Source organism: Odontesthes bonariensis, chromosome 13, assembly GCF_027942865.1.
Source record: "Odontesthes bonariensis isolate fOdoBon6 chromosome 13, fOdoBon6.hap1, whole genome shotgun sequence".
NCBI lineage: Eukaryota > Metazoa > Chordata > Actinopteri > Atheriniformes > Atherinopsidae > Odontesthes > Odontesthes bonariensis.
The window spans coordinates 27,428,008-27,450,471 of record NC_134518.1 but is presented as its reverse complement, the minus strand read 5'-3'; the positions used below and the strand labels follow the sequence as shown (position 1 = coordinate 27,450,471).

The 22,464-nt window shown below is 37.8% G+C and overlaps 1 protein-coding gene across 2 annotated transcripts in view; it reads left to right on the top strand.

Moving 5' to 3' along the window:
• Positions 1-22,464, top strand: part of slit3 (slit homolog 3 (Drosophila)) — a 256,161-nt gene that overhangs the window by 164,212 nt on the left and 69,485 nt on the right. For both annotated transcript variants that reach the window (XM_075481822.1, XM_075481823.1), the window contains one exon: positions 18,992-19,063. In XM_075481822.1, the coding sequence (XP_075337937.1) occupies positions 18,992-19,063 (72 nt within the window). The remainder of the gene's footprint in view (positions 1-18,991; positions 19,064-22,464) is intronic.

Sequence of the window (22,464 nt, the reverse complement as noted above, 5' to 3'; positions counted from 1 at the left end):
TTAGTTTCCCTTCAACTTTGTTCATGTATTAATGAATGTGTTTGATTATTATTTTCATTCCAGTGTGTACAATTTTTGGTTCTTAATTAACTACTGCAGAACAGTTAGTGCTTTTGTGCCATTAAGATTCTAGTTGTCAACCTATAAGCTAATTTTATTAACTTCTACGTAGCTGCCTATTATGTTCCTAAATTGGTCACCCAGTTTAAAATCATATAATGGATCTTAACGTTTGATTTATTATTCTCTGCTCAGTTGCATTTGTCCACATAAGAGTGCATTTTGTAAATGGTTTCCATTCACAAGAGCAAACCAATCATTTCTAATACCCTGCAACGTCTCAATCAATAATACATAATGTATTTTAAAGCACTTACCAAATAGCTAACACCTGATTTTGAATTCCACTGTGTTTTAGCAAGTGTATGCGTGTCTTTGAATGAGTTAATCCAGTTAAGGCTTGTGTCTGCCAGGCCACATCAGAATAAATGATGGGTCCCTATGTGATGATGAATGGTAATTTAGATTTAACATAACTGGACTAACGAGCACACTAATGACTCCAAAGCTAGCCTGGACAGCTCTCACTCGATGGGCTCACGCCTCGCATCCCAATGAGCTGGGGAAAGGGCACCCATCCACACACACACTCCCACACAGATACACGCAGAGTGAAAAAAACATTCATAAGAGTCTTAATAAATGCATGCATATGATCATAAATTTCCAAATGGTTCTGACAGGGAAGCATACGCATAGACAACCGTAATCGCGCAACTTAGGATGAGGTTGTATGTGGTTGCATGTGGGTGGTGTTCACTGTATGTTACTAAGAGATCCATGAGTAGAGGAGAGCAGTAATTTCAGGCTAATATGAAGCTGATTAATTAATAATTACACATTGCGTGGTTTTCAACCAGCTGAATTAGATGCAGTTTTTGTTCACTGATCTTTCGACTCAAGATTTTTTCTCTCCTGACACGAAGATTAATGAAAATAAATGATAAGTACTTGATCATTTTCAGATATAAATAGAATTGGTTTCATTTTCCCAAAAGCTCTCTATCTAATCTAGCAAACTTGACAACAATATTGAGATGTGAATATTCAGAGAAATGTTTATCTTGAGATCTGAAAGTAATATATTTTCAGAAAATTAATATATTATGCGTACCTGAAGTATTACAGCAAAATCCCTGCAACCTGTCATTAACATTAACAGCTCTACAGCAGTCAGTGCTTAATTACAGTTATTGCTTTTTTTGCATCTTTACTTAATCACAATCAAATATGGGATGCGACTTTGTCATAGAGCTTGTACTTAGTATTTTATGGATTTCTGAAACCACTTGCTTTTACCCTCCATGTGCAGGCTCAATACCATTTATAACATAACAATGTCAGAATACCTTTTCAGTCCCTGAAAAAGCCAATATGTGTCCCTCATCATGGGGCCCATACTTAAATATTACTGAGCCAATAGCTCTCACTTACCCAGCTATTTACTGGAAGTACCTAACCGTCATCTGTAATAAGTTTTGCTTAAAATGCACCCTTTGATTATGTGGAGATAGCAAGAAGCACAGTTACAGCACAGTGTTAACCACTTTGCAAATTTGGGCGAATTTACAGATGTATGCCAGCTCAGAGCACTTAGAAAATCACAGACATCTGCATTAATTATCAATTTCCCTGAGGGAACCTCCCAAAGGGATTAATAAAGTCGTCTATCTATCTATCTTGCAAACATTGAAGGGTAAATATGTTACAGTTGAAACAAGGATTGGGTTTTAATTGCTCCAACCTCAGTTTTATAGCTTCACACCAAGAAATGTGCTGATGTCCATTACTTAGCTACACATTGAACATTTGTACTAAAGTGGTGATCAGTGTGTTGGCATCAAGTCATCCCGACCAAAAGTCAGTATTTGACAAGTCTGAAGTAAAGACTATAGACCTCCCTTTCCCAAATGACAGGGTATTAAAGAAGGAAGAGTTGTTTCTTTAAAGATAAATTCTTAGATGTCGATGTCGTGAAGTCATATTCAATATCAAAACTGACCATAAGCCAATTTTATAACTGTGAGCCCAGGTCACATGTCATGAGAAACTGAGAAAGCTGAAGCTGTGACCAGTACATATAGATACCCAAAGTGGGAGACAGATGATTTGAAGGATGAAACGGAAACATAGCTGGGAAAAACAGGAGAGCAGAGAGGATGAGCCTGCCATTACATGACATGCCCACATTCATACATACACGGGTCTGAGATGCACTCTAAAGAGCACTGGAACAAATGCATATTTTATGATCTCTTTTCAAAGCACAACTTTCTGGTTGGGTTTGTACCACTACGAGAGAGATGAGGGAATGAGGAAAAGAGTGAAAGAGACGGAGAGGAGTGAAATGTGTGTGTGTGAAGCAGAGTGGTTTTGGCCAACCAGCAGCTGTCATAATTCATAAGAGGAGATGGACAGAGTTGCTCAGCGCACTGTAACTCCACAAGGTGACTTTCCCTTTTCCCTCTCTCACGCAGACTGAAACACTCACATATGTTCGTCTTTTTCTTCTCCTCATCTGTGGTGAAACCCAGGTTTTCTCTGGTCTTAGGACTTGTTTCTGCCTGTCTCCATAAACAGCACAGTCTCACAAGAAAACCTACAATAAGATGTTTGTCCACATTTCCAAATCTAAGAGTGCCTTAATAAATGTTCAGAAATAATGAGATGATAATGTTTTACTTTCCCTGCACTCTAAAGCCCAGTACTGTTGCAGTGAGATGCCAACCTGTAACCACATGACAGTTTCACTTTGTACAAACTGTGGGCTTGGGTAGATTTTAAAAGGTTATGATTTTGCAAGCTATAAAGGGTAGGCATTTTTTTAATTTGTAAAGCTTTCATCACTCTTTGAACACTACTCCATGTCCATTTACCTCTTTTTTCTATCCCTCCTTCTCTTTCAATCTTCTTTTCATGGAAGGAAGTCATGTTTTTCGGCTTTTCATCAAGATGCCAAGAGGTTAAACTTGATAGTATGTGATTTCTAATTCATATTTCTCACTTTTAATGTAAATCTGCAAAAAAAATCATTTTGAATTATTATTATTTTTTTGCATCAATGGAGAAGAAGAGCAAGGAAAACTGATAAAAGTTTATCTATCCAGCTTGTAAGCTTGAGGCAGTGAATTGTGTTTCTGCCCTCTGAGCTCTTGACATCTTGGCCTCACATCCAGTGGGTCTCCGTTACTCCTCAGTTTTATACATTATTTTCATCGAATGCCAAACTGACATGACTGTGAGCTTGAAAATAAGGAGGAAGTGGTGGAATGGGAATCGGAGTGTTAGCATTACTCTTTAATGATGTTTCCAACAGAGCCTTTATAAGAAAACCATCTCATACACGCAATGACTGCCAAAAATGCTGCCAAATAACATGTCTTACAATTGGAGAGCTGTGTGGACAATATGAGAAGGATGCACCCTAGGAGAGCTAATCTGACATTTCAGTGCCACATTAAGATGGAAAAATAGAAGTTTTTCTCTTTAAGTGAAAATAATCCCATCTAAGAAATAAAAACACAACATGGCAATGAAAGAGTTCCACTGTAATGACTCATTTAAATCATTGTTATTGCGACTTTATGCGAATGGTTAAACCCTGACAGAATATTGGTAGTCAGTAACACATATTATAAGGCTGACATGATGTGGCTTACGGGTTCCAATGCAAGTTCACATTTAAAAAGCCAAAAGAATGCCAACCATAACTTTATCTTTTAAGGTTTCTTACGGGAAACACCACATTCAACAATGAATGAATTAGTTTTCTTTTAGCATAAGCTTTTTAGTTTGTCATGAGAAGATTACATAACACATATTGGATTATCTTAATGTTACTCTAATTAACAAAATGCCCATCAATATCATAGTTTTAGCTCAGCATTGTCTGTAAGTCATTTGATATAAGAATGAAATTAAGAAACAAAAAACATATTCAACCATAATGAACACAACCATAGCAAATAACCATCCCCTAGGATAAGATAACAAACAAGACAGCATGACTCCAGCTAAACAATTCATGCTCTTGGGTATCTATTGTCTTTTGCAATTGTAAGGAAATACAAAGAACAGAAAACACTGCCTGTTTCCCTTAATAAAAATTTATGTGAGTATGGTGAAAGACCCTGGCTTTTGTCCTTATTGCATATGTGTGTGTGTGTGTGGGCAACTTTAGCCTTAAGTGTAATTTGAACTTACAACAAGGCCAAATAGAGCAGTTGTTTGTAAAGCTCCACTGGTACAACTGTCAAAATGAGACAAGCATTAGAGGGGAGGGAAAACCGTGTTTGTGTATATCAACGTGCATGAGTGTGTGTGTATGCCCTACATGTCAGAATATCCCCAGTGAGGTTGGTGTGTCTCCAGCTTTGGCCGCCCCTGATAATGATTGCATTTCTGTGGTTACGTCCTGCCTCCAGATCTGTCTTATATCTGCGAAGCGTGGGTGCTGGATCGATGCCTATGAAACATACCTCACTTGTACCTGAAGTTTAGTAATACAAAGAATGGTGTTTGTGCGAGTGTGCATGTTGTAGATGTTTCAAAAGTAACTTAATTAGTTGTATGTTTTAAGCTGTCAAAGCTTGTCCATGTTTTAAACCTACATGTTCAATTCAATCTTCTTGTATGTGTATTCACTCAATATGTTTGGATGTCTGTCCATGCTTGTGCCTGAATGAATGTGTGTGTGTACATGGAGGGGTCAGGAGAGAACAGACCATTACAGCTTTCTGCTGTTCAGTGATTTTGGTTTGGCTGGCCTTTTGGCTTCCCTTTGAGTCAGCGGGCTCAGCAGAGCCATCACACCCTGGCAACAACCACCACCTTGGCGGAGACAGAGGGTCTGACCTGAAGGAGAGGGATGAGGCCGTGTGGGAAAGACAGAAGCAAGGGAAGAAAGGAACAAAACAAGAAACGCGAAAATGGGAGGGTCAGTAGCAACAAGAAAAGTAGAAGTTTAGAGAGCTGTATTAAATTTGCTCTCAGGGTGATGGATAAGGGGGAAATAAGAGAGTGACAAAGTGTGTAAGATAGCAACAGTTTTCAGAACGATGGGATCTACAGAAGTATTTGGTGGAGAACAGGTTGAAGGGATAGATAGAAAAGAAAAGCAGCCTTTGGAAAGAGATATTTTTACATTGGAATGAAAATAATGGATTTATGAGGGACTTCAGTTTGTTGGTTTGGAGAAAGATATAGAGGGTCAGAGGGATAATGGGAGAAAAAGATATAGAAATGAGGAAGAGTCAGAGAAAAGAGGTGAAGTTAAAGTTGGTGGATATAATAACGAATGAACATACAATATGAAAGAAACAGTGAAAAAGGAGGGAAGAGGGACTGGGAATATGAACGTACTGTTTACAGCCTGTAGACAAATCTGGGGTGAGGAGACAGTGAATGGAACATGTAGATTATAAACTATATTCAATTCAGTATATTCAAAGGTTATTTCATTAACAAGATGGAGTCACACATGATTTGGCTTGATTAAATTTTTATTTAAATGTTAAAAAAAAACTAATTTGTTTCTCCATGTTTTAATAATTTGTAGCATAAGATTTAGTTTTTGTACCGTAAAGAGTTTTTGCACTATTTATTCTCTTTAAAGATGCTGTTTGTAGAATTAGTTGAAGTAGAGAGGGTTGCTGTTTCTTTTAAATAGCTCTCAGATTGGTGCTGAACCCACTTTTTAAATGATTTCCATGCATTTGTGTATAATACTTACTGAGATAGCACTTAAGTCAGAGCAGAATAAGCTGCCAGAAACTGCTACAGCAGAGAAATGATCCCATAGCAAATGTGCATGATAATCTGCTGGATAAGCTATACAATCTTGGCTTGCTGCTTGACAGAAGGTTGGAATATAAACTCTATAAAAGGAAAATGTTGGACTGTTGGACTTAGAACAGACTTGACCCTGCATTTATTATTTCTTTCTAAGGTACAAGATGGTATTGCTATTGTAGATATATCTTCTGAAACTCTGTTACTTCATCAGTGCATCATAGCTGTTATTCCTTAACATTTGTATCTAAACTGAGATCCCTCTTGCAGAATTGTGTACATTTATATGTTGCATATGAAAAACAAGACCTATGAAAGCAGAGGTGGGACTAGTGTCAGATATTCAAATACCTTGATGCCAGTAGCCTTACCCAAGTACAATTAATCACATCCCACTGGGTGGCGGGACAGGAAAGAGGAGGATAGATGTTGATGAGAGAAAGGAGCAGAGAGAGAGATGGAAATCAAGAAGTGCCAATAGACAATTTAGAAAAGATTGGAGGAGAGGAGTCAATGAAGAGAAGCATCTGCAATCTCATTTGTACTAGTTTAGGGTGTAATGGTCTCATCAGGGGGTATATCTGTACATTCCTCACTCCTGTATTATGAGATTATTTATTTCTCCTATTTCCCATGCTTATCAAGATTTTCTTTTTAGAAAGTGGTGCAGTTCACTTCAATGTAAGTAGGTTCTGGGTTTGAGGCTACTGGTCAGCTTGAGTTTTCTATGTTCATGTTTGTTTTGCATTCTTTGTTATCTTTGACCTAATTGGTAGAGAGTTTACACAGATGCTTTGTAAAAAACTGGCAACATGTCCAGGGTGCTCTCAGCCTCTTTGACGTCTGTTCACCGCAACACCCTAAAGAAAATTGACAGTGGATGTAACCCATAAAGTTTTAAATTATTCTTGATTTGTTAAGCACAAGGTGGTTACAGATAACTACTTCCCTTCTATGTAGCTTATTGTTAGCTTTGATGTTAGCTGTAACGTTATATCCTCATTTGTAAGTCGCATTGGATAAAAGCGACTGCTAAATGCATAAACAAAAATATAATAAAAAGCCCATAAACATAAATCTAGCATTTTTCCCTTTCTACTTGTCTTCTTTTTCCTCCAACTTCCTACCGAAGCAAATGGAATCGTCTTATGATGGTAATCCTGTGTGCTGAATTTGATTAAACTTAATCAGTATATGGATTTAGGGGCAGCTCTAAATTGTGACCCCACAATCAGATTTTATGTTTTGCTGCACTTCATAGAGCCTTGATATTTCATGAGGATAGCTTAGTATTTCAAATTTTCATCCAGTAAAACTCATCTCAAAGAATTTGGCACATTTTTGAACAATGTTTATTGAAAAAATTTTTTTATTGTCCTTTAAGCAATCTGAAAATGATGCTGGAGTAAGTGCCCAGCCCCCCAAGTAAGGAATATTTCAAACATCTATTGTTTAATTAATTGTGTACCAATACAGCAACCTTTTCTTGCCTTTATTTATTTATTTGTTGTTGTTGCCATTATTTGTGGGATTGGTTAAATGCTCATTTGTAATGATTTGGAGCTCAGAAAAAGAAAAAGAAAAAAAAAAAAAAACTCAACTGACAATTTTCTAAACCCCTGACCAGCCAGGGTTGTAAACAGCTGAGCTTTCCCAGGCTGATTTCCAATGGCAACACTCTAGAAATGTCAATTTTCAAAGAGATGAGTGGAGTAAATTGCTCTACTTTGGCTGTTCAAACACTTGGGAGTTTATTAAACAAGATCCTTTTTGCACACATACTCACACTCAAATAGATATCCATGCAATAACACATGCAAACAAAGGTACTTTTTCACAGCTGCATTAACATACATGACAGACACACAAAGGAAATACACATGCACAATTTCACACCAGGCAGCCAGTGAAGACCAGTAAAGAGGGCTCTAAAACCCGTGGGAAAGTTCAAATATGAGACAATTCAACTGCTAAAAGCTCTTAACTATACCCCTAAAGACCCTTAAAGCCTGTTTGCAGACGTCAAAGTGCTTTTAGAGCTGAGTGTTAAAATCTTCAGGGTCAAAAATCACTTCATCTCCGAAAGCTGAAATCTCCTGGTCAAAAGAGACACACTCAAGGCCAGAAGCATTCATTCCAATGTCCCACTCTTCCTCTTTGGCTCTGGCCCTCACCACCAATTTTTCACTAAAGCATCATTGAGATCCCTTAAGAAAATGCAAAAGGCAACGTTGCATGCACTCGCACTCATCCAAGCAGTACACACACACACACACACACACACACACACACACACACACACACACACGCACACGCATTCACTCACGTGTGAAGAAGCATTGCATAGGACTGCAACATTGTGTGACTCTGTGTGACTGATTACCTCAAGGGTCGGTGAGCCTCGTTGTCTGACTCAGCGAGACAGGAAACAGCTGTCCACCCCCAACGAGTAAGACACACATGTTCCCACACACATTTATCTGTATATGTACCGATTGGACATACTCTCTTGTGATGAAGGAGTGAAAAGAAAGAGTGGTAGAGGTTAAATGATAATGTGTTCTGTTTGAGTTGCACACAATTCAGGGGCTCTCCTTGTTGCCGTGGCTCTCACCTCAGTCACAAAGTGAGCTATGAAGGAGCTAAGCCAAAGTGTGATTGAAGGAGTGAAGTGTCCATGCGCTTCCTTTTGCCTTCTCTCCCGAAGCTGTAATGAGGTCTTGGTCAAGATGCTGAGGGCTCTTCACACAACTCAATGAGCCTTTTAGGCCTGAAGTTAGTTGCCCCTTTTTCAGTGTCCGTGTGGGAAAGCTTTCCTTGAAAAAATTGCACTCAGACCTCAAGTCTTGATAAAACCAACTACAGCAGAACACACTGCACATTACATAAATATGTTGATATGAGCATCTCGGTAACTGGATTTGTATTTCTTGTGTTGCTAATTAATAAATTACATTAATTTGGCATCTTCATTTAGCACATTACTGAATTTTAAATGAACCAAAAAGCTGATATTTCAGACTTTTTATGTAAGCAATTCTCAAACAACTGATACCAAAGAGAAGAGATCTTATGGAGTTGTTCCTGTACATGTCTTGAATGAGAATCAACATTTTCCTCTGATACAATTTATCCCAGCTTTAACCTTTCCAAACAGTTTGATGTTCACCCCATTTTATTTTCTGACAAATAACATTTTGCATTTAATCTGACCAATCAATATTTCAGTCAAAAACTGGAATTCCACTTTGGATCCTGAAAAGATTCAATTTACAAGATACACAGGTTGATTGATCTTGATAATGTTAGAAAAATCACAATCTTTCTTTTGCATTTTATTTTGCAGTATATATTGATGTCAAATAAAATTTTACACATAATGTGTTGAATGGAGGAGATTTGCTAGCAGCCTTAAATTTTCTTTGTGAGTATTGATCATTACTCATAATGGTTTATGCAACTAATATAAAGTACAACCAAATTTTAGATTTAATTTTTTAGTCTTATTTTTCGCTTTCTTCAGTGTTTGTAATACTACAAAAAGTTTCTATTTCCCACATCAACTTGTTAAAAATCGTTCCTATTACAGTGTATATGTAAGGCTGAGAATATACTTGCTTTTCATCTTTGTGTGGATGTAGACACCTGGCTTCATTGTCTATTGCTCTCATACTTGCTGATGTATATGGCATCTGATATTCCACGAGTGATTCATTTAGAGCGAACAATGAAACAAACTCAGACTGTACAGACCATTAAGATTTACAACATATAATCTATTAATAAGGAAACAATATTTTTTTGTATTTAGTTGATATTGGCATCAAATGAATAACATTAAATATCAGGTTTTATTTGCTCTTACTCAGGTCATATCCACATTATATGTTGTATAAATGTGCGGTTAATTTCAGTGCATTTGCACGACTGACACTCACAGGACATGTAACATAGTCATAAGAAACTTTAAAAGCACCATCATTAAGCATCATCATGTTGCTTTCCGGTTGCTTTTTGAAGTCTCTGGCAGCAACTCTCAGATACTTTGCTTAGTTAGTCGTGTAAAGTCACTTGGTCTGTAGAAGCACCATTCATAGTTCTGTCAGAACCACTCTCGTCAAAACGAGACGAGAAACAGAGATGAATTTCAGAAGCTTATTCTGAATGCATACAATTTATGTTTGGCGGTATGGCTCTGTTCGGAGGAAGTTCCCGACTTTTCCATGAGCTCCATGGAAGCCAAGACAGGGAACAGCAGCATCCTCAGGTGGAGTGCCTTCCATTTGCTGTAAAGGCAACAAACCCCCTGGAACAGAGCAAGCAACAATGAACAACAGTATGACATTGTTTGGCAATGAGAAGTCGGTGGAGCAGGGGAGGTGGTGGGTGCAAGCAGAGAGCAAAAAAAAAGCAGTGACAGCAACCAAGTTTAAATGAAGTGCCCCAAATGCCAGCATCCAATTGCGAGCAGCAGCTGATTACCCATTGAGCGCAGCTGGTTGCGGAGCCGTAAGGGTTGGGTCGGCGTCAGCCAATAGGCAAAGGGCGCGTTGACTACGTGGTCTGCCAGAACTAACGCGGTGCTCCATTTAGTCATTCACAGTTATTTAGGGATTTTGTGTACTTTCACTCACTGTCCCCTATGTAGCAGAATGAGTAATTATTGTTTTGTGTGTCCTCCTGATCCACAATCTTTAAATTCTCAGCATCAGCACTTCGATTTCACTTGGGCTGCCTGGTCATTGATAACAGACAATGCTGCTTCAGCAAATACTTTTATAAAGTAGAGTTGAATAAAGGTATTACAAATTACCATGTTAAAGCTTTTTAAAGTTATATATAATGCTAAATCTTACATCGATTCACCCTGATGTTCCAGAAAGCTGAAATTGGCCACTTTAACTGCTCGAGGGACCAGAACTTGAACCAGAATAATTAGATTGATCATTAAATGTAAGGATTTCAGATAATTTAGATCAATTGAAAACGATAAAGACATCTGACAATCTGTCCGAGACATGGATGTAAGAGGATCATTGCAGCTCCTTCATTAAGATGGATTGTGACTTGAGGACGAATAGCCCAAATTTCATGAAACCCAAATAAAAAAAATGCCTCTGAAATCTTGATTTTATCACATCAACGACTGCTGGAAGATGATACAGTTATTAGAGCATTTTGATCAGGAGTATCAACAATGCACTTGTAAAGGCCCTGTCACACTGTTGCGTATGAGAGAAGCATATGAGTTGCGTATGAAAATTATCACTCATACGCTGGTATACGCTGACATACGCCAGGGGAACGTTAGGCATAGGTTGTATACGTTTCAAGCACGCTGGCATACGTTGGCATACGTTGGCATACGGTGAGGCAGAAATAAATTTTTGAACATGCTCAAAACTTTTGTGCGTATGGTTAATACGCTAAGCATACGCTAGGCATACGCTGAATACGCTAGAGGTATGATATAGGTACGTTACTGATAGGTCGAGAACGCTGGACATAAATTGCCATATGTTGGCATGAAGGTGTACCGTACAGCTAGCGTATTTATAGCCTCCGCCCGTCTGCCGCCTCCATCTCCGGCATCTGACGATTCACGGGAGCGGTCAGGAGGAGGAGTTGGGGATCTTGATCGCTCAGAAGCATGTAACTCATCAGCCGCAGGTGCATCAGGCATTTCAGCAGGTTTGGGTGAGAATGATTCTTGTGTTTTTTTGCCTTTTCCTCGGCCCAGGGCCCGGGCAAACTACGATTGCTTCTTGGGAGGCATGATCGAGATGAATGTCTCGAGAGATGTTGATAGCGCGTCGTCTACTGCAATAATGGAGCAATGTGGAAAGGCTGCTGATATAGGCGCGTTGAAATGTACGCTGGGCATGCGCAGTTCATATGCTACTCATACGCTAGTCATTCTTTATTTTCAAGGACTTTTCATGCGTATGAAAATTATATTATTAATTTTCATACGCAACTCATACGCAACAGTGTGACAGGGCCATAAGAAAGGTAACAAAATCACTTTTGTGCTTCCACTTTCTTACAATTGAGTATTGATTTCAGCTTTTGAAGCAATGTAAGCTCAAGTGCACCAGCAGGTGTTTGCCAAAGACTTTCATCAAAAATGAAACATCAATGAATGAAAAAGTCAAGCCTAATATTCCAGGGTCATTCCAGAAAATGTAAATGATGGTGTTTTTGCACTTGCTGTGAGTTTATCCTCCAGTTGTCAAAATGATTCTGCTTCTGCCTTGTGACTCCTCGTGCAGGAGAAATGCTGAGGCATTATCTTCAGATATTTGGATGTTAAAGGGAAGAGCAGTAAATTCAGATGCCTAATACACTGGTGGAAAACACTTTCATGATAAGTTTCAGATCATGTTTGGTAATTCAGTCATCCCTCCTCTCCTTTCACTCTACTCCTTTTCACAGACTAAAACTAATGTTAGTTATTACAAGAGAGACTAATCGTACTGAGCATAAAGTCAATATTGGTTGTAGTCACAGTCATAAAGTTGTAATGTTGTGTTGTATTTTAGTGGGTGTAGTAATTCAGACAGTCTGCCAGTGTATCGATCTGTGTCCTTTTAAGGCTGATAGAGCATAATTGAGACTAATTGACTTTAATACATATAAAGATTCTCACACTTGCAGTGCAGACTCATCAATATGACAGTGAAGAAACTACAAAACAAATATTCAAACCTGTTCAGGTTTGCTAGTGATTTCATAGATTCATATCTTAAATTCCCAAGTTTTTTTCACATTTGGTGTTGTCCGAAATGCTCAAACCAGATGTTAATACAGATGTTATTAACATGTTAGTCAGAACTCTGATCTTATGGTCAGCATGTCAAACCGTTCTAATGTAGGACAGACATTACAGAACACTCAGAGACACAGAAATGAGGCTATGCCTTTGAACATGATGGTCACAGGGGTTTTGTGAGAATTCAATATCTGCTTTCCAAATAAGAACTGTCTTATAGAGTCATATTTATAAGTACTACAACAAGTAATACACAAAGGAGAATATCTTTTGTTGAAAAAGTGTTACCTCAATCTTTCACAACAACTGAATGATCAGAGGAATGTGTTATGTGTCATAGTTTGATATAATGCAGTATAATAAAAATACAACCTTGTAGTCTTTGACTAGTTTGGAATTTTGGTTTACCATGTAAGTTATGTTCTGTGTTGACATGTTGTGTGTTAGAGCATGTGTGCATGATGGAGGAAAGATGGACGAGTAAGGCTTTGACCTCTGGGTGTTGGCTGCGGCAAAGACACATGTGATAACATCAGCCTCTTTCTCTGCCCCCCACCTACACACAAGCCTAAACAGTACTGATAGCGCCTCGGTGGTGGGCTGCCTCTAAAGAGTCTCCTCCATCACTGACTCCAGAGGCATTTTTATCGCAACTGTGTTCACTGCATCTAAAGCACACACATACACAGGCATGTACCTGCTGACTCAAGAATATACACGTAAAAGGAGCAAATACAAACATGTGTACGTTTGCAATCAGACACACGCACATGCACTCTCATTCAGGAATCCTGGATCTATCTTGTAATACCACTGCAGAGGTCACTGCAGCCTGTCTTAAATTAAAATGAAAAAAAGAAAGCTGAATAGGCATTCTGTAATGGAAGCATAGTGTGTGGCAAAAACCAGCATAAGAACAGTCCTTGAACTCTCTTTCACCTTGACTGCCAAAACAAAGCTGTTTCTTTCTAATAGCATTTTCTACAATAATTAGTCTACAAGGGCAGCTGCTAAAAACTAAATCTGATTTTATTAGTTTACTTTATTACTAAGATGCAGGAATGAAAACAGACTAATAGTGAAGCTATGCTTTAAGCACAATATGCCCCATTTAAAAAGGGAAGTAGGAAAATGTTCCTTTAAAAATGTAATAACTTTGCACAATAGATGCAGCTCCTATTAATTTGAATCAATCGGCACTTTATTGTTGAATATTGATATCTTTCTACTGTCAATCAACTTATGTTCAGCAAAAGAAACAAACAACTCAAATCAACTTAAAAAGAAATTATGTAAAAGAAAAAGTAGAAGATTCCAGCTTCTGAAACACCAGAAAACTAACAGAAAATAATGAAAAATTACCCACAAAGTGTCTAGTTTTTAACTTTGATTCAGAACATTTAAATGACCTAATCGGTATAGATAAATGACTTTGAGATATGTTTAAAAAAAATGATCAAATATTCATATCCAGTCTAAAAAATGTTATTACTTTAAATATATAAAACCCCAGTAGCTTGTTGTAAAAGGGGACTCTAACTATAAATCATGATATTATTGCATCTCACTTTATTTCCTCATACCACTACTTTGACAGAGAAAGACTTAATAGAAACTGACAGCAGCTCTCAGTCACTTTTTACATCAACACTGTTGCTGCTTCAATTCCAGTCCTCATGGTATGCAGTGAATCACTGAACTAGCCAAACACTTACCCACACACTCTGACCGAGTGTCGTTGTTTCTCACATAAGCCTCAGTCATGGTTGCCAATTGTTAATTAAATTTAACACTGTTTTCAGCCATTTAAACCTCTTAAACCACAACAAAGTTCCCATTCAACAAAACCAAAGCCCAGCAGTATTTGTACTAACCAGCATGAAACTGGCCTTAGTTAAAGTCCCTGCCCCTACCAACATATTTTAAGCTTTATATGTGAGATAAAACTCAATTCTCTAAGAAAAGAGAAATAAAAGAAAGAAATTTGATGAAATATTCATAGTTGCAGGGTTTTCATGCTGATTAACATTACATTAAATATCGTATGACAGTCTATATTGATAGATTTATTGATATTTTGTGCATTTAAAAAATTCAGGAAGAATCTGTCAAATAAATTAGAGAATCTATGAGAATGCAGTTTTTTTGCAGTGTACTATTCGCTTAAAAATACTGTAATGAGAATTAAGAGGTAGCAATAGCGTGATTAGCATCCACTAATGTGTTTTTAGTGTTTTTTTGAGTTAACTAGTTTAACTTTAAGCACTTATATTCCATTCATATTGCACTTGTATATTAAGGCAGGATGCTACATGAGCACTCATCCTCCGCTAACTTGTCGTTTGCTTACTCAGCTTTGGCTATCAGCTCATGTCTGGGTCTAACTTTTTTGTTTTTGATAAAATTACTGCTGTACTTTACTCCAGTGTTACTCCTTCTCCTCACTAATTATCTAAATCCCAACTTCTGAATTTTTTTTCTTGTCCTGGAAAAGAGAAAAAGATAGAAATTTAATCATCCAAAATACGTTTCGCCACCCTCAGATTTATTTCAGTAGATCATGGGGCACTTTATTAATAACGAAGAGTCTGTAGTCACATGCCTTAAAACCAATTACAATAGATTAACAACATTTATCATTTTAGAGGAAGTTGTGTAAACATCACACCCCATCTTGAAAGGCTACACACACATTTTACGTTTTGTAAGTTAATTAACCTATGAATGATTATCTTTCACAGCTTTATTATGCAAAGAACATCAACTACAATCGCTTTTCATAAAAAGCTATAAATACAGTGAAACAGTGAAAATCCAAAGTTCTCCTTTTACAATCATAACATCACTTTGGAAGCAGCTGCAACCACGAAAGCTAATACTATAAAACATTCTCCTTACTAGGTAACATGCTGTAAGTTGTAAAACATTTTTAAATGAATCTTTGATTGCACAGCTAATGTTCCACTTTGCACTGTGTGTTTTTGTGGTGTGATTTGTTCGTATCTGCAATGGTCGCAAGCCAGTGCAAACTCAGTGGGGATTTTCCGTCTTGACCAATCAAATACTTTTTACCATAAAACCAAAGCCCTAAATGAAATGCTCACAGGTGTGCAGCACTGTGGGGTTGTCCTTGAAGCTAATAGATTTTAATGTTGTTAAATAAACAGTTTATTCAACTCTGATTCCATAATGGCCTGCTGGGTCCTTGCTATGTTGTTAGCAATAAACAGCAAACTTCCTACAAAGAATCTTCTCTTTACTAAAATGCAGTTTTAGAGTCTCACTAACTTGACAAATATCCACAATTTGAAAGAGTGCACACATGGCCAGAGGCGTGTAAAATAAGCTGGAGAAAATAACCACAATATAAAACATAGTTCTGGACCTCTAAATTGTGTTTTTAATGTTTACCTTGGCTAAAATCAGTCCAGTCACTACTTTATTAAGGCAGAGCAATGTGGAGGGGGTCTGAACAGAATGAGTGGGAGAATAACTGACAGGGAAATTGCAGAGGGAAATTATTGTTATTCCACAATTAAATTATATATACTGGGTGGAATCACCCCTGACAGGGCTGACCATAGCAGCGCTGCTGATGTGAGCGTGTGTTTGAGAGAGTGAGTGTGAAACTTTATCCTTCTACCAAGGCCACTGAGGCTATACTGGCAGGCAAGAGAATGTAGAAAGAGAATCGGAAGGAGACAAAATTAAAGAGAAAGAACGGTAACATCAACAGAGTGAGCAAAAACAGTCTATTTAAGGGCTGAGTGGGTGTTAGTGAAAACACAGCAAACCCCCAGTAATGAACCTATTTTAAGTTGTGACGACAATACTGTTTGTAAAATAAACCATCCTTGATTTTTGTGGGTGAAATCATTCTGCGGTTACACTGTATGTTTAGGCACAAACATATTGCAGATGCTGTGAAAAATCCTTTCATCTTGAAATAGGTCCATTTCTCAAGGAGAAATCTGGCTTTGTCCTTGTCTGAAAGCATTAAAAACACACTGTCAAATATGAAAAATGAACTGGTTTTACATTTAAAAAAAAACAACCGCTCAGTCTTCATTCTTTCTGAAACAATAACTCTTTGAATACACAAGGTTTCGGGTAATATATAAAGTAAACTAGCCCTATTTTCTATCCAGTAAAATTAATGATCTGCAAAGAGAAAAAATGAAGAAGAAAAAGGGCTATGCTGGCATGTGTGGATGTTGGATTCATCAAGTCACCAAAGAAATTAAGATTGCTGTATACATTTCAGAAATCCTTGGATTTCCAAAGTAACATTGATCTCTCTTTTAGTTTCATGTTATCAGTATTTCCTTTTCCCTCTGAAGATTTGAGTTTAAGCCATTTGAACAGTCTCACAAGTTGTAATGATAGGTCATTATTTTTTATATATTAGGTGGTTTTTCTACTCAGATAAATCTCGAACTTTCTGTTCTGTTTATATGCATTATAAAAAAATAAGTAATACAAAGATCTATTTTAAAAAAGGAACATTTCCTTTCCACTCCAAAGTTTACAGATTTATAACTTTTATTTTTTTGTTTTTGGTTTGTAGATGTTACCAGAAGAACTTTCCTACTGTTAAACATATTGGTCAGTTTCTCCTTGCATCGGGAACAATTTATTTTGTTCTGTTTTAGGTGGATATCAGCAATTTCTGACAGAATACGATGCATTTAAAGGATACAATACATTTTCACATATTTAATGTACACATGAAGGGAATTGTAAGTCTTTGTTTTTTTTCATGTTTTGGTAATGAGGAAACTGTATGTGTTCTTATATTCTCACTGCCCCATGAATGTTTAATGTATGCAGTGTTACCAGCTTGTATGAGTCCATCAATGATATCCCCACGTTAGTGGCTTTGGTGTTTTTCCAGCATTTTTATTCCCCGGCTCTCATTTCTGTCGTCATGTCTACACATGAAAACAACAGAGAATCAATAAGCATTGTGTTTCTTCTACATACTCACTGGGATTGCATGTGTATGTATTCCTTAGTGGTTGCACAGTGATGAAAGTCAACCTTTTCTTTAGGTCAATCCTGCTGATACAGTGTAGTTTATGAGAAAGCTAATAGTTAGAGACAGCAGAAAAAGGCTTAACTTTGAAGAGCAGGTGCAGATCAAAGGAGTGTATCTTCATGTTTTTGTATGTGTATTAATGAATAATGGGTCAAAAGTCCACCTGATGGCTGCATAACAACAGTAACCTGGATAGAGTGACAAATGCAGTCCCCCTTTGGTCTGATTTGAAATATAACTTGAGATGTTTGTTTAGTCCTTTTGCCATAATAAGTTTTGTTTTTGTAAAAAGCAACTGTACAAATTGTGGTTTAACAGTAGAAAAGAGAAACCAACAATAACACCTGATTATTTCTGCTAGAATAATTGAATATGTATTCATAAAGATGATATTTTGGGGGTGGACAAAATGTGTTATCAGTGTAAAAGTCATTAAATCATTTATCAGATTAGATCAATTCTAAAAGCTCTTGAAATCAATTACTCAGCTAAATTTTTTTTTATAATTAAAGTCTCATCCAAAACAGATGTACAGAGAATGAGAATAAGAGCTCATATTATGTTTGTATTTAATCTGGTAGAATTTGCTTTAAAAATGTAGTTTTTCCTCACAGTGTTCCGGACATTGCTGCAGCACCTCTCACCATCTTCTGTCTGAAAAGCTGTTATAGCTTCAGACTCTTTAAGGTCCACCTCCCAAATAGCCTTTGGTGCTCTGATTGTGTGTGCTGATCAGCTTATTGATCTAAGCTGGGAGCGTACAGACAACGATTCATTCTTTTTCACCAAACTAATATGGTGATTGACATGGTACACAGTTCACTTTAAGGTGATGTAATTAAGTTTAGAAAGAACGTGCTCGACCACAAATGATGCATTTGATGCAGTTCAGGTGCAGCGTCTTATGTGGGAGAGAAACGCGTCTGGTTTCCTTTTGGCTTTGTGACTTTATAGACATTTTACCGTACATGCATGTTAAACCTACACTGTACAACTCACTGATGGACAAGGAAACACCACATAAGCATAAAGAATGATATAGACTCCTCAATAAACTCCTTAGTAGTGTTCATACCGAACATTAACTTCAGTTGAAAATGCTGTTTTTTTGTTGCTTTATTTAATTTTGAAATGTTTTGTGACCACTACTTCCCACTCTTGACTTTGACAAGCAGCTGCGTCTTTCTAAAGATAAAATTGATAAGGCCTTGAACCTGCTTTTGTATAGAAATTAATGTGAGACTTTTATCATCAGACTAACAAATGGCTCCAAAGTATTATTTTATCCGTTTTTCTGATCTCTTTTCCCCTCTCTTTGTCTCTCCATCCAGCACCCTTAACAACAACAACATCACCCTCATCCCGTTGTCCAGCTTCAACCACATGCCCAAGCTTCGGACACTGTGAGTATAACACACACACACTGAGAACTATTAGCATATGCTGTAGATGCAGACAAACATGGAGTCTGCAGTTGCACATGAACATGTATGCACAGAGAGCTAATGAACCAATGTTCATTCATCCACACACACGCACCATAAACACAAATAAACACACACATCGCATAGCAGCAGGGTCTGCATGTCATCATCTAATCGTGCCATAATAAGAGACCAATTCTTCCATTGTTTCATGACTGTGAATAATCATGTGGCCATTACACACTAAAAGACTCACACCCCCTTCAAACACACACACACACATACGCACGCATCCACACTTGAGTAATGGTAACCTCATTCATGCCACAACAAAGGCCTGTGTAGGCTCTCTAGTTCAATCTGCTTTGATTCATTAGAAGAAACCCCCTCTACTGATGTTACTGATGTGAGCACACACACATGTGCTACAACGTGAACCTCAAACCAAATCACCCCTTCAGATAGATTTGAAGAGAGCTTTGATTTATGTCTTTTTGTGGTTTTTTTTTCTTTATTCAGTTGTATAAAAGAGATCTTACAGTTGCCAAGGTGATGGCACAACATTTAAAGGGAGTCTCAGCCCATAATCTCGTGGGACTATCTGAGAGGCAAGACTATGGGTTGCATTCCTCCTAGCCACTCTAGGGTTGAATTCCATCAAACCAGCATCCATAGAATGGGATTTCCTCCCCAAATCTTTGTTTTTAAGAGGCTCTTGTGTGGTCACATAGCTCTACTTAACGTTCAGAAATAGGGATTAAGAACACAACACAACTAAAGGGAAAAAAAGCAACTTTTGCAGAATTCCACTAATCTTTTACAACCATTTATGTCGTTTGACTTTTGACCAGCAACGTTCATCAACACTTAATCACAAGTAGCTGGCTTTCCATTTTTTCTCCACACTCCTGCAGTTGTAGTGGCAATACAGCTTGAAATCAGCTCTTTGAAATTGGATTTCAGACCGCAGCATCGCTACACAGTTGCTAGCAGATTGAGCGCAGAGTTACCAATATCCAATATCTTTTAATCAGACACCCTTGTCTGCTATTGTTTTCTGTCAACACTGAGTGACTGTCTCCTCTGATTTCCTCCTTTCTTCTTCCTCCCATATCCTCCTCCTCACTGTTTATGCATCACATTTCATATTTTGCCCATCCCTCTTTTACTACAGAATGTCTCCTATTATCTCCCATAAAGTCTATTTTTTTTATTTTTTGCTGTCCCTCATTACGTGCTCCCCTTTAATTGTTCTTCAAAATGTCTAGGCTTACTCTATTTCTCCAATTGTGTTCGCTTTTCTGCTTCAATTCAGCTCTTTTAGTTCCTTCCTCCTTCCTACCTACCTTTTCTTTCTTTGTCCTCCTCCCTTCATCCTTTTCTTTCCACCCTTTATATTTATCTTCTTCTCCTCTCTCCCACTTCCTTTATTTCCAGTGTCCAGATCTTAGTCAATCTTCCTCTCTGACATTGTCCATCTTCATCCTCACCCTTCTTGCCTCCCTCTTGCCATTACATTTTGTGTCTCTTCCTACTTGCTGCTCTCAGCTATCACAACTAAAATTGCTGCTCTAATAAAATGACTCATTCAATAAAATGTTAGGTGATGTCTCTGATATGATTAACAGTTGGTCTCTATTGACGCATCTCCCTCTTTTCTGTTCTCCCACTTTTCTTTCCTTTTTTTCCTGTCGTTTCCACGTATTCTATTAGCAGTAATGATATCACCTCAGTGTCTTTCACACAGAAATTTGAACCAATGAAAAGATTAGAGCTCTCGCTGCTTGACTGTGTCTGTATATCAGCGTATGTGTAATTCACTGTACTAAAGATGTGCCCAGTAACTCTCTGGGGAAGCTACTAATAATAAAGACACACAAAGACAGACACACACAGACGTTCAATGAACCACCATGCACAATGCTTGTAGTCACCCGCAAGCAATAAGTGCAGCAGACACAATCAAGCTTACTTACAAATACAGTCTACACACACAAACACAGCACTTTCTCTATACCCCCTGCTTGTTCCCATTCTCCCTTGTGTTTTAATCCTACTTGTCAGTAATTAAGACTAAGCAGGGGGGTGGGCCAAGACGTGGCTATCTCCAGGCAGGGGTTTGACTATAAACTGGATTTATAATGGGAGAGCGGTATTAAATCCTACTGCCCCCGCTGCTAGCATCAATGAGACCATCTCTGTTCCATAACAGGATTTGTCCTCTGCTTTATTACAAAAGGAGGCCTGTCCTCTGAAAGGCTAGATATCCCGGCTGGCATATAATAAGCTGACAAGACATTCTGCTGTTCAACTGCCCTTCTCCTCCTTTTCCTCCTCCTCCTCCACCTCCTCCTCCTCCTCCTCCTCATCTCTTCGCATACAGTGCAGCCTGTAGAGTCTAAGTTCTGTGAAACGGCACCTGATGCATTTCATCCTGATCAATTCTCTTTAACCAATGCTACAAGTTCAAATTAAACAGTCTATTAGCGTGAAATGGCACAATAATATAAAATTCACAGTTGTACGTCTCACTCGATGATTTACCATTGCCAATTCATGATTTATTTAATTCACTGTAGCTGTAAAGGGTTTGTTGGACAGAAATGTCATCATTCTTCAGATCTGTTCAGACTGGTTTGTATAGTCCTCATGAAAGTTGTGCATTTTGTGAACTACATCCACCAACAAGGAAAGCGGAAAAGATAAGTAGATAAGACTCAAAGTGTCCAATTTCAATTCTGTGTTGACATTTTGATCATCTCTACTGTATCAGAGTGAAGTGAAATGGCTGCATAAATGGTGTGTATAAGCTAGCTGAAAAAATGTGCTTTCTTAAAAACCTTGAACTGACCCTTAAACTGTCTTTATTGAACTCTGTTTCACTCCCGCTTCATTACAGGTAGCTTTTTCAGGGCCCATTGGCATTGCAATGTCCCAAAATGTCCAGGGTTATGAAAAAGTGTCCTTAAAATCCAACCGTGATGTTTCCAGAGGCCAGCCAAATACTTTTCTCCGCTTAAACATATCCAAGCATTGACTGAAAGGCAAAAAAAAAAAATCAATGTTTTGATACAACACTCAGAACCTTGTGATTTAGAGGGGCCAAGCTGAAACTAAACCAAAAAGTAATAGTTTCAGAGAAGAGTCAAACCCTTGAATAAGCTGTGTTTAGCTGTTCTGTCTGTCAAGGGAGTCATAGGATCATAGACCTTTGGGAAATAAGCGCTTCAAACATAATAGTTTTTGTTTGTGTGTCTGTTTCACCCAAGTATCAGCTTCATGATTATGCCCCAGCATGTAAGCTGTGTGAAAAAATTAACTTAACCATATTTGATGTCTTTGCACTTGATGTGCTTTTATTGAGAAGGTTTCTTTGAAAT